Source organism: Schistocerca serialis, chromosome 8 (genome assembly GCF_023864345.2).
Source record: "Schistocerca serialis cubense isolate TAMUIC-IGC-003099 chromosome 8, iqSchSeri2.2, whole genome shotgun sequence".
In the NCBI taxonomy this organism is placed as follows: Eukaryota; Metazoa; Arthropoda; class Insecta; order Orthoptera; family Acrididae; genus Schistocerca; species Schistocerca serialis.
This window is the reverse complement of record NC_064645.1, coordinates 59,093,919-59,107,043: the sequence shown is the minus strand read 5'-3', so window position 1 is coordinate 59,107,043 and position 13,125 is coordinate 59,093,919. Positions and strand designations below refer to the sequence as shown.

Sequence of the window (13,125 nt, the reverse complement as noted above, 5' to 3'; positions counted from 1 at the left end):
CGTTATTCTTACAGCTGCGGAACATTCAATACCACGCACCTCCGAATTGCCCCGGCGCCCCCCCCCCCCCCCCCCCCCCAGTTCCTTGGTGGAACGAGGCATGCCGTGATGCACTACGTGAGCGGCGACGTGCTCTCCGCGTTTTCCGCCACCATCCTACTTTGGCCAACTGTATCCGCTATAAGCAGTTCCGAGCGCGATGCCGTCGTGTCATCCGCGATAGCAAGAAGGCAAGCTGGAAATTCTTTATTAGCTCATTTAACACCTTCACTCTCTCCTCGGAAGTTTGGAGTCGGCTTCGACGGTTCTCAGGCGCACCTAGTTTCTCCCCGGTCTGTGGGCTCACTGTCGCGCATGATACATTCGTGGACCCCGTCGCATTTTCTAACTCGTTGGGTCAGCACTTTGCTGCGATTTCGAGCTCTTCAAATTACCCGCCAGCGTTTCTCCAGAAGAAATGTGCAGCGAAAGTGCGACCTCTTGCTTTCTCCTCTCAAAATCGCGAAAGCTACAATACTGTTTTCTCCATGCCGGAACTCCAACATGCACTCTCTTCTCACTCCTCCGCCCCGGGTCCGAATGGTATCCACGTCCAAATGATGCTGCATTTATCAACCCATAGTCTGCGTTACCTCCTTCGCCTTTATAATCGAATTTGGACCGACAGTACTTTTCCCAGACGATGGCGGGAAGCTATCGTCGTTCCTGTTCCGAAACCTGGAAAGGACAAACATCTCTCCTCTACCTATCGCCCAATTTCTCTCACGAGTAGTGTCTGTAAGGTTTTGGAGCGTATGGTGAATTACCGTTTAGCGTGGTGGCTGGTGTCCCGCAGTCTTTTAACACCTGCCCAATGCGGATTCCGAAAGCATCGTTCTGCAGTTGACCATCTTGTTGCTCTCTCCACTTATATCATGAACAATTTTCTCCGGAAACGCCAAACAGTAGCAATATTTTTTGATCTGGTGAGAGCATACGATACCTGTTGGAGGACAGGCATTCTCCGCACACTGTTCTCTTGGGGCTTTCGAGGTCGGCTGCCCCTTTTTCTTCGCGAATTTATGGCAGAGCGCACATTTAGAGTGCGGGTGAAAACTACTCTCTCCCGTACCTTCTCCCAAGAAAACGGGGTACCCCAGGGCTCCGTGCTGAGTGTTGTACTGTTTGCCATTGCCATAAATCCAATTATGGATTGTCTCCTTCCTGATGTCTCGGGCTCCCTCTTTGTGGACGATTTTGCGATCTACTACTGCTCTCAACGGACCAGCCTTCTTGAAAGACGTCTTCAAGGATGTCTCGATCGCCTCCACTCTTGGAGCATCGAAACCGGCTTCCGCTTTTCTCCCAGTAAGACCGTTTGTGTTAATTTTTGGCGACGTAAGGAGTTTCTTCCGTCCTCCTTACATCTAGGTCCTGTCAACCTTCCGTTTTCAGACGTCGCTAAATTCTTGGGTCTCATGTTTGACAGAAAACTGTGCTGGTCCGCCTACGTTTCCTATCTTTCGGCTTGCTGTCTGCGATCCCTTAACACCCTCCGTGTCCTGGGGAGCGGACCGAGTGGTCCTTCTCCGCCTCTATCGCGCCTTAGTGCGCTCGAAATTGGACTATGGAAGCATAGTCTACTCCTCTGCTCGGCCGTCTATTCTTCGGCGTCTCGACTCTATCCACCACCGTGCATTGCGTTTAGTGTCTGGAGCTTTTTACACTAGCCCTGTGGAAAGCCTTTATGCTGAGACTGCTGAACCTCCGCTGTCCAATCGGCGAGCAGTCCTTCTGAGTCGTTATGCTAGCCATCTGTCTTCCATGCCTGCTAATCTAGCACATGACCTTTTTTTTTTTTTTTTCGACGCCTCCTTTGATGTAGGGTATGCAGGCCGCCCCTCCTCCCTACTACCACCGGGAGTCCGCTTCCGTCAACTGCTCCATTCTCTTTCCTTCTGCTTTCCTAAAACCTTCTTGACAACTTGGGGTACAGCACCGCCTTGGCTGTGTCCCCGGATCTGCCTGCCCCGTGACCTTTGTCGATTTCCCAAGGATGGTACCCCCTTCACTTGTTTATCGTCGGGCATTTGCTGCTCTATGTGCACAAATGACGGACACTACATTTATTTACACCGACGGCTCGAAAACATCGTTAGGTGTAGGGAGTGCCTATATTGTTGGCGACACCCCAAATCACTTTCGGCTTCCCGACCAGTGTTAGATTTATACTGCGGAGCTTTACGCTGTTCTCCAGGCTGTCCACTACATCCGCCGCCATCAGCGGATACAGTACGTTATCTGCTCAGATTCTCTCAGCTCTCTCCTCAGTCTCCAAGCTCTTTATCCTGTGCACCCTCTGGTCCACCGGATTCAGGACTGTCTGCGCTTGCTCCACCTGGGGGGCGTCTCGGTGGCGTTCCTCTGGCTCCCGGGACACGTTGGTATCTGTGGAAATGAGGCTGCCAATATTGCAGCCAAGGCTGCAGTCTCTTTTCCTCGGCCAGCTATTCAAGCGATACCCTTCGCCGACCTACGGAGCGTTTTATGTCGTCGTGTTGTTCATTTATGGCACGCGCATTGGTCGACACTTCCCCATAATAAATTGCGGGACTTGAAAGCTCTTCCTTGTGCTTGGACCTCTTCCTCCCGAACGCGTCGTCGGGAGGAGGTAATTTTAACTCGAATCCGGATAGGGCACACTCTTTTTAGCCATCGACATCTTTTAAGCGGCGATCCTCCCCCACTCTGTCCCCACTGCTCTCAGCTGTGGACGGTAAGACACCTTTTAATTGAATGCCCCTATTTTAATCCGTTACGCTCCCGTCTACAGCTATCGCCTGATCTATCGTCGATTTTAGCAGATGACACGCGCTCAGCCGACCGCGTTCTCCAGTTTATTAGTGCCAGTGAAATGACGTCAGTCATTTGAAGCTTTTTTTGGGGACAACCAACCCCTTTCTGTAGTGGATTTTTAAGGCTTCCTTCTGCTTTTATTTTCTCCAATTTTATGACTTTCGTTCCCATTGCTGCTGGTTTTCAATTTAGGTTTTTTACTGTTTCCTAAGTACCGGAACGGGCGCTAATGACCATAGCAGTTTCGCGCCCTAAAAAAAAAAAAATGGGGTCGCCATCTGCGTTAAATTTTACGTTACCTTCTCCCGTTTGGATAACTAGGGTAGTTATCGTTATCGTTGTTGTTGGCTTTCAAACCGTATCCTAGTACGGAATTACGTAGGCGTAAACGATGTGATGCCATGCAGGCAATTTTCGTGTCAGTTATGACGATAAGAAGACGTGGACTCAATACAACACTCAGTCCTTGAGCTGAGAAAATCTCACACGCGGCCGGGAATCGAACATTGGTCACTTCTGTTAGCAATATGCCGCGCTGACACCGTAGGTAATGAGATGGAAGGTAGGGGAGGGTCATGTACTCGCAAATCGTCGAAGTGGCGTTCAGTAGAACGACCCGCGCCAGGCCACTGGGCCACACAAAATTATTATTATTATTATTATTATTATTATTATTATTATTATTATTATTATCATCATCATCATCATCTATACACACAGGTTGCACAGAACCCAGAGACCGCGAGTCGTACTCCACTTATTCATTTTTTATGGATATATTTGGTCTCTAATCACAATGTTGACAACAGTTTACCCGTTATAAACCGAAGCTGATTTACTTGGGCTATCTTCATTTGTTGTCTTCGTCGTCGTCTTCGTCGTCAGCGTCAACGCGACGTCGGCTGCTACATGCCATTCGCTTCTAGACATTTCCGTGTTTTACGGACTATGTAGCCATGTAGCTCGTGTAAGTTCCCTATTACGAACTACTACTCTCCCTTCAGTCAATCAACTCGGTCTTCCGTATTTCTTGGGTAGGGGACAACATTTTCGGCCAGCTGAGTTTCAGGGACACAGTACTATTATTAGTCACAAACTATCTTCCGAGCGAGAACTGATTTTATTCACGAAACTCTGACAGGGAATTTTGTGATAATCCAGCGGATTCGTACACTGGCTTCCCACTACAGTTGCTCTGATGCATTTCTCTGTTGGCAGCAGGTGCTAACCGACTCAGTGAACACTCTCCGAGAAACAGTTACAAATGAAGGCGCTGCTCTGCGTCTCTGATACGCGTGCGTTACTATGCTTCTGACATATTCAGCTGGCTCCCACAAGAACTGTAGGTTCTTAGCTACGAACCGCATAGTTGCTGTCCAACGTGGTAATCTCTACTCCGTGCAGGAGTAACTAAGGCCTGTACAACTGTGGTTACTACTGAAGGAGATGTAATGTACCGTATGTTGTTCTACTTTACGTCTGGAATATTTGTCACCTACAAGTACAAACATGAGCTCTTATGAAGGTTTGCAGTTGCACCCAGTCTGTACCACATGAAGGTCGCCTACAAGTTTTTCTAATGAGGAGTAAAACCTATTCAATCAATCCTGACAGTCACGGTCTGATGACTCCAAATAATTCCAGGCGTGAGAGTTCCAACAACAGGCCATCATTCATTCATTCATTCATTCATTCATTCATTCATTCATTCATTCATTCATTCATATTCCGAAGGCTAATGCCTTACCGATGGAACCACTCTTCTATCATTGGCTGTACCTTCTAGTTCCACGTAATTATCATAACGTGTCCTCAACGTCTTCCAAATACATCATCGTAGGCCGTCTTCTTTCTCCCCAACATTTCCCTGTCAAGACTGTTAACGTTGAGAGTGATGTGTCTGACGGCATGTCTATTAAATTTGTATTGTATTGTAGAACAAAAGCAAACTGGTGCTTTTCATTTATTATTATAATGTTGTTCTACCAAGAACCGACGGAAGATTCTGTTAATATATTAAATTTTACTTTTGTCTTTTCCATTTCCTTTAATACTACTTTCTTTTCGTTGACTTTTCTTAAGATTCTGGTTGGTTATTGATTAGGGCAATTCACTATCATTTTTCATAATTATTTTATTTTAACATTAGATGCTATATTATTATTTCTTCACTTTGTCAGACGTTAAGTCTGGTTAAAAATGGAAAGTGACGCGGACCTTGATCAAGCGTCACTTCCTTTTAACTGTATGGTATATGTTATATTGCATTTAGGAACTTTCGGGTAATTGAACATGTATCAATAATTACGGATTTCTGTAGTTGTATATATAAGTTTGAATGTAGCTGTATTGCATTGATGTATTGGTGGATATTGTGTGGTATGACTCCTGTAGTTGATAGTATAATTGGTATAATGGCAACTTTATCCTGATGCCACATGTCCTTGACTTCATCTGCCAGTTGGATGTATTTTTCAATTTTTTCTCCTGTTTTCTTTTGTATATTTGTTGTATTGAGTGTGGATATTTCGATTAGTTGTGTTTATTTCTTCTTCTTATTGGTGAGTATGATGTCAGGTTTGTTATGTGGTGTTGTTTTATCTGTTACAATGGTTCTGTTCCAGTATAATTTGTATTCATCATTCTCCAGTACATTTTGTGGTGCATACGTGTACGTGGGAAGGTGTTGTTTTATAAGTTTATGTTGCAAGGCAACCTGTTGATGTATTATTTTTGCTACATTGTCATGTCTTCTGGGGTATTCTGTATCTGCTAATATTGTACATCAGCTTGTGATGTGATCTACTGTTTCTATTTGTTGTTTGCGAAGTCTGCATTTATCTGTTGTGGTATTGGAATCTTTAATAATATGCTTGCTGTAATATCTAGTGTTTATTGTTTGATCCTGTATTGCAATCATGAATCCTTCCGTCTCACTGTATATATTGCCTTTTCTTAGCCATGTGTTGGATGCGTCTTGATCGATGTGTGGCTGTGTTAGATGATACGGGTGCTTGCCATGTTGTGTTTCCTTTTTCCAATTTACTTTCTTCGTATCTGTTGTTATGTGATCTAAAGGGTTTTAGAAGTGGTTATGAAGTTGCAGTGGTGTAGCCGATGTATTTATATGAGTGATTGGTTTGTGTATATTGCTAGTTTCTGCTCGTTCTAGAAAGAATTTCCTTAAATTGTCTACCTGTCCATAATGTACGTTTTTTATGTCAATAAATTTAGTTCTTCTTTAATATTTGTATTATCTATTCCTATTTTTTGTTTGTATCCTAGATATTTATAGGCATCTGTTTTTTTCCATCGCTTCTATGCAGTCGCTGTGGTTATCCAATATGTAATCTCCTTATTTAGTGTGTTTTCCCTTGACTATGCTATTTTTCTTACATTTGTCTGTTGCAAAAGCCATATTTATATCATTGCTGAATACTTCTGTTATCTTTAGTAATTGGTTGAGTTGTTGATTTGTTGTTGCCAATAGTTTTAGATCATCCATGTGTGATTTTGTGTGGGTATGTTACAGTAATATTGTATCCATAATTTGTATTATTTAGCAGGTTGGATAGTGGGTTCAGAGCCAGGCAGAACCAGAAAGGACTCAATGAGTCTCCTTGGTATATTCCACGCTTAATCTGTATTGGCTGTGATGTGACATTATTTGAATTTGTTTGGATATTAAGTGTGGTTTTCCAATTTTTCATTACTATGTTTAGGAACTGTATAAATTTAGGATCTACTTTGTATATTTCCAATATTTGTAGTAACCATGAGTGGGGTACACTATCAAAAGCTTTTTGGTAATCAATGTATGCATAGTGTAGCGACCTTTGTTTAGTTTTAGCTTGATAGGTCACCTCTGCATCTATTATCAGTTGCTCATTACATCCTCGTGCTCCTTTGCAACAGCCTTTCTGTTCTTCATTTATAATTTTGTTGTGTGTTGTATGTGTCATTAATTTCTGTGTAATGACTGAAGTTAATATTTTGTATATTGTTGGTAGTCCTGTTATGGGGCGATATTTAGCTGGGTTTGCTGTGTCTGCTTGATCTTTAGGTTTCAGATAAGTTATTCCATGTGTAAGTGTATCAGGGAATGTGTATGGGTCTGCAATGTAACTGTTAAATAATTTAGTTAGATGTGAATGTGTTGAGGTGAACTTCTTCAGCCAGAAATTTGCTATTTTATCTTTTCCAGGGGCTTTCCAATTGTGAGTAGAATAAATTGCTTGGGTGACTGCATATTGCAAAATTATCACTTCAGGCATTTGTGGTATCATCTTGTTCGTGTCTGTTTCTGCTTGTATCCACTGTGCATGCCTGTTATGTTGTACCGGGTTTGACCGTATGTTGCTCCAGAAGTGTTCCATGTCTGTTATGTTTGGTGGATTGTTTATTTTAATGTGTGTGTTATCTATTGTCTGGTATAATATCTTTTGGTTTGTGTTGAATGTTTGGTTCTGTTTCCTTCTATTTTCACTTTTTTTTGTATCTTCTAAGTCATTTGGCCAATGCTTGTAAGTTCTGTTTCTTTTCATCTAATTGCTCTATCGTTCTTGTTGTGAGATTTTACCTAACCTTTTTCGTTTTTTGTCTGATATTTCATTTCTTATAAATTGTGTTAGCTGTCTGATGTCTTTCCTCAGTTTTTCTATTCTGATCTGTAGCCTGTGTTGCCATGCTGGTTTTGTGGGTTTCTTCTGTGTGTTGGTTGGTTCTGATCTCTGCCTAGAGTGTATATTTAGTGTAGTGAGTGCTCCTATATAAACCAGTAGTTGTAACTCTTCCATAGCTGTATTTTCATTTATTTTGTTGTGTATGATTGTGTTGATAGTTATTGTTGTTTCAACTTGTGGGTTATTTGGTGGTCTATGCAAGAATGGTCTAATGTCTGTATTTGTGTCTTTGTATTCTATATATGTCAGCAGAAATTTTTCTTCTATATCTAACATGTGTGTCACTTCATGTTCTATTTGTGCTTGTTCTGGTGGCTGTCTTAAGATTTCGTGTTCCTCTGATTGTTTAATTGATGGGTGTTGCTCTTTGTTCGTTTGCTCTGGGATGTTTGAGTCCATTATTGTCTTTTCTTCTTCTTGTGATTGCACATTTTGTTCAAGTATTTCTTGTACTTGTTCTTTGACGTTTTCTAATTCTGACTGGGGTATCCTGTTACTTTTGATTATTATACAGAGCTGATCAGCTAGTCGTTGTTCTGTTAAAAATTTTAATTCTGGGTATCTGGTAATTAATGTTGTGTATACTTGTCATCTGTATCCAGTTGTGTTGGTTCCTAAGTTTGTTGCTTGGTAATAACAGAACATGAGGTGTCGGTTAACTTCATCTGACCATCTCATCCTCTGTCTTTGTTTTCCTTCTAGGGTGATTGCAGGAAGCATATCCTGCAAAACACCTCTATTTGGATTTAAATCATTTTCCGTGTGGCTAGCAGTGTCGTTACCATTGTGGACGGGCATAGGGTTAAAGCGTCGTCACCGACCATGACAGCGCTTGTCCGAGGCTTCATTAGTTCTGTCCTGGACCAACTAATCACACTAAAAGGGGGGTTAGCCCTATTAGTGGTTTGTTCTTTTCGTCACCTTTTACGACTGGCAGAACATACCGAAGGCCTATTGTTTTCCGGGGCCTCTACGGCGTTTATTATTATTATTTACGGCCCTACTTTTGCACGGTATTTGTGTGATAACGGTTCAAACAAATTTCTCAAAGCTTAATGCCGCCAGCAGTTATCAATGGACTGTAGGTTGAACGTCTGTAGGCTTTTCACAGTCCGTTTGGCGACGATGCTGGAGTTCGATATTACGAGAAGGGCGATGTGTACTGATTTCTGTTTCCACACGGCTTTTCACTCACCTACCAGGTCAGTGGACGGGACTATCTTTCCATCAACCGTGGTCTACCAGTAATCGTTGGTGGTAACAGTAATGTCTCTGAAGACTTGTTTTGTCACACTTAGTTCCTCTTACATCATGGAAGTGGAAATGTGGCCAGTTTTCTGCTCCACCGTTTCCCAAACATGTTGTGCTACGTTGAAGAGGCTCTAAACACCTATATTTCCTTCGTCCTCTCCCAGCACTTCGAGCAGTGTAATGTCAGCAGACGTAGGTTCTACATCCCGTTATTTACGCGACTGGTGTCTGAGCCAACTGCATGGGGTGGCTGGACACATGCGCTCACATAGTGAGTATGACGGAACTAACTTTCCTTCTCATAGGCGTGCCGACACTGAAGTTCTGTACATGTACTTAGAAAGTGAACCGTGCCTTCTCGCTGTTGCAGGAGCTGAGCATATCACCGACGTCGGCGAGTTTCAAACTGTGGCGGGACACGCCCGTCCCCATGAAGCTGGACTTCTACTTCTGGAACTGGACCAACCCAGGCGAGATCACCAACCGTGACACGAAACCCACTTTCGTCCAAATGGGTCCGTACCGATTCAAGTAAGTACGCGAGGAAAATGAACTTTGTCATGTATATGTGATAATCAAGCAATGTCTTTAAATACAGAAACTATTGAAAATATGGAAGTTTCTATGCGAACTTTGGAAATATATACACGATCGGTTCAAAAATATCCGGACATCTACCACTGGACGTTAATACGGGGAAAGTCCACCCTTCGCCTTTATGACGGCTTTAACTGTGCTGGGGACACTTCCAGCGAGGTGCCTGAATGTCTGTCGAGGAATGGCAGCCCATTCCTCCGAAAGAGCTGAAACTAGAGAAGGCAGTGATGTTCCGCAGTGCGGTCTGTAGCCAAGTTTACGTTTTAACCCATCCCAAAGGCGTTCAGTGTGGTTCGGATCGCGTCTCCTGGCAGGCCAATCCATTTCAGGAGTCTTGCTGTCCACAAACTATTGCCTCAAAGATGGATCTTCGACAGGTTGCTCCTTCACCTTGAGGCAGTCAGTCATCATCTCCGAACTGTTACTCTGCTGTACAACAGTACAAAATGCTATAAAAGGTGTTCATATCCTCCTGTACTTAGCGTTTTCTTAAGCGCAATAAGGGGGAAACACATCCACATCTATTTGTCATCCTGTTGGCACTACGCTTAATGGCAAGTAATGCTCTCAAGGCATGTACCAAATCCAAAGGCTTCCATCAGATTGCCAGCGTGATTCGTCAATCCAAATCACTCGCTTCAAGTCACGCACTGACCAGTGGCGTCGGTCTCCACACGACCCCACGCGCAGCTCACCAGTGACTGCAGGAATGTGTGACTTACGAGGAACTGCTCCTCCCTGAGCAGAGTTACTCTGCTAGCTGTATTGCTGGTAACATTTTAGATATATCAAATATGTTAGTTCTGTCTGGTTTTCGTTTAGCTGAGGTTGTTCCTTCCCTTTTCCACTTCACAATCACATCACTAACAGTAGATTTGAGCAGCTTTAGTAGTGTCGAATATACCTTGATGGATTTGCTGCTGAGGTGGCATCCAAAGTCCGCGTTCAGAGTCACTGAGATCTCGTGATCGACTCAATTCAGCTGTTAATGCTGCTCTGATGACACACAGTACTCACTGCCTTCGTTTACACTGGCAGATCCGCCCCTCATTACATTTAGTGATCAATTCCGCGTTACACAGAAATGTCTGATGTCTCTTGATCAGATACTATGTCAGTAATTAGTAAGACAGACAGGAAGACAAATTCATCAGGGAACACACCAGAATGAAAGACGTGAACAACGCATTTGAGACAAGGTGAGGAGGGCAGGACACTGAGTTAGGAGAATGTATGATGAACGGACCAAGGAAGACCTCTGCTGGAGTTCAACAGACGAGAAAACGTGGAGGTGAATTCCTATGTACACGTAATGGGTAACACGGAATTCAAGTTTCTTAAGACCGCAATCGTATGATGAACATGCATTTGGTTCTTCAGAGCATTTCAGATTCTGATTAGATATTAACTTGTTTCGTGGAATATCTGTCGCTGGGTTTTCATCAGTCTTAGCACTTGAATTTCCTGAAGCACGTCAATTCACGAAGTATTCCTTTGTGAAGAATCCTATTCCCTATGGATTTTACTTGAACCGATTTAGAGTGCGGTTCTGTTTTATTACCTGTCTCTTATTAGTATTAGACAAATGAATTTCAGAAAGTTCTCATAACTGTAAAGTATATGAAAATATTTTTTTGTTGCTGTAAGAGTTTCCACGTCTGTAGTTACAGGATATTTCGTTATTTACACACCAAAGCACTAACGGCGTTCCTGGTGTTCTAGTATTTTATTTTGAATCTGAACCACAAATACACTGATAATTGATGGTATTAATAATGTAGCTCAAGCTGCTTTTTCATTGTCGGTTTCCATTTTCCAGTAATGAGAAAAATGTGTGGTATCATTGTGAGGAACCAATGCTTATTCGTTCACGAATTACTGGAAAGAAGTGGGTTAAACATATTTCGAAATGAAGCTATTTCTAAGCTGCCAAGTGTCAAGTTACTATAATGAGATCTTCACTCTGCAGCGGAGTGTGCGCTGATATGAAACTTACTGGCAGATTAAAACCGTGTGCCGGACCGAGACTCGAACTGCCAGAAAGTTTCATATTAGTGCACACTCCGCTGCAGAGTGAAAATCTCATTCTGGAAACATCCCGCAGGCTGTGGCTAAGCCATGTCTCCGCAATGTCCTTTCTTTCAGGAGTGCTAGTTCTGCAAGGTTCGCAGGAGAGCTTTGTAAAGTTTGGAAGGTAGGAGACGAGGTACTGGCAGAAGTAAAGCTGTGGGGACGGGTCGTGAGTCCGTGCTTGGGTAGCTCAGTTGGTAGAGCACTTGCCCGCGAAAGGCAAAGGTCCCGAGTTCGAGTCTCGGTCCGGCACACAGTTTTAATCTGCCAGGAAGTTTCATACCAAGTTACTAGCTTAGCGAAGTGGTTAAGATGTTCGGTGCACAATTACCTTGAATTTGACATCCGTACACCGTCTTTCAGGTTTTGTTGTAGCTGTCCTTTCAGACAAATTATGCCATTGTTCCGTCAACAAAACCACAGTAGCAACGAGCAGCTTAAGTTTGTTCCCGGCTCCAACTAGACAAGAGTGCTGCTTTCTGCACTGGGAGAATTACATTTGTTAGTTTTGTAAAACTAAAAGCTTCTTTGAGCCTACTTTTTTAAAATGGTACACAGTGTAAAAGATTTTGGTACACTGTGGTTTCTTCAGACGCTGTTTATACTCGGTGCACGTTCTTACATAGTGTCTTGGCTATTTTTTTCCTTCTTTATCTGTATTTAAAGATTTATCATGGTCGGCTTCGGGCCTGGGAGATTCATCCTTCGACTTATTTACAGGTTAGTCTGTTAAAGATTCGTCTGTCCATACATAGGTGGTATAATGTGGAACATGATCGTGAATGTCTGAATAGTGGTGTTGAAGACTGCAATTTAGTACGTCTACTGAGTAGACTATCTCCTTTCTAGATGTCACATACATTGGGACTTTTTTAAAAGTGTGCTACTCAATAAGTGCATATGGTTCGCGTTACTAGTAATTTTTGAGATCGTTTCTCTGGTATAGCAGCTAGCGTCTGTGGAGAGTAGCACCGCTCCGTTCAGCCAGCATGTACCACCATGGTGTAGGTCTGAAGATCGTCTTCAGCAGACCGAAGCCGGTAACCATATACAAGAAAAAAAAATTATTTCGGTTGTCACTGTTTATATTCAATTTTAGCTACGTGTTAAGTTTCATTTAAGATGATCCCAGATTAGCAAGATCAGACAGCAGACGGGAATCATTGTAAAACACTGTTTAAATGTGAACATAGAAAATTTGTACCACATATAAAGAGATTTCGAATCCGGATTACTCGCTTTTCTCGAGCAGTTGTTTTGACATTCGGTTATAAAAGTGCTCCTGACCTATCTCCGGTTCACAACGTCCCACACGTTCTCTCCCACACAGTGACAGACACACACTGGATCTGGCGAGCCGTTGCAGGTGTCCAGACGAACACGGAACTTTCATTAATAACAGCGCTCGGCGCCTGTACGCTGCGGCCATCCTTGGAGATAGAAGCAGCCTCGCTGTGACCCAGTCTGCCACCTCGTAGCACGCCACAAAGCTGAAAACGCAGTGGCAGTGTCCATCTGCACTCTGAAGTGTAGCTGATCAACTTCACTCGGAGGGGACTACGCGGTAACGACGGAACGCTTACAACACTATTTCTTAGTGTGTAACCGCATCCACCAGTGAAATTTGAGCAAGACAATGACCAATGATGGACAGTATCATCTCAAGCGAAATTGATTATAAATAGGCGCG

The 13,125-nt window shown here is 43.1% G+C and overlaps 1 protein-coding gene across 4 annotated transcripts in view; it reads left to right on the top strand.

Moving 5' to 3' along the window:
- Positions 1 to 13,125, top strand: part of LOC126416233 (protein croquemort-like) — a 274,990-nt gene that overhangs the window by 129,579 nt on the left and 132,286 nt on the right. For all 4 annotated transcript variants that reach the window (XM_050083842.1, XM_050083843.1, XM_050083844.1 and 1 more), the window contains one exon: positions 9,139 to 9,299. In XM_050083842.1, coding sequence (XP_049939799.1) covers positions 9,139 to 9,299 — 161 coding nt within the window. The remainder of the gene's footprint in view (positions 1 to 9,138; positions 9,300 to 13,125) is intronic.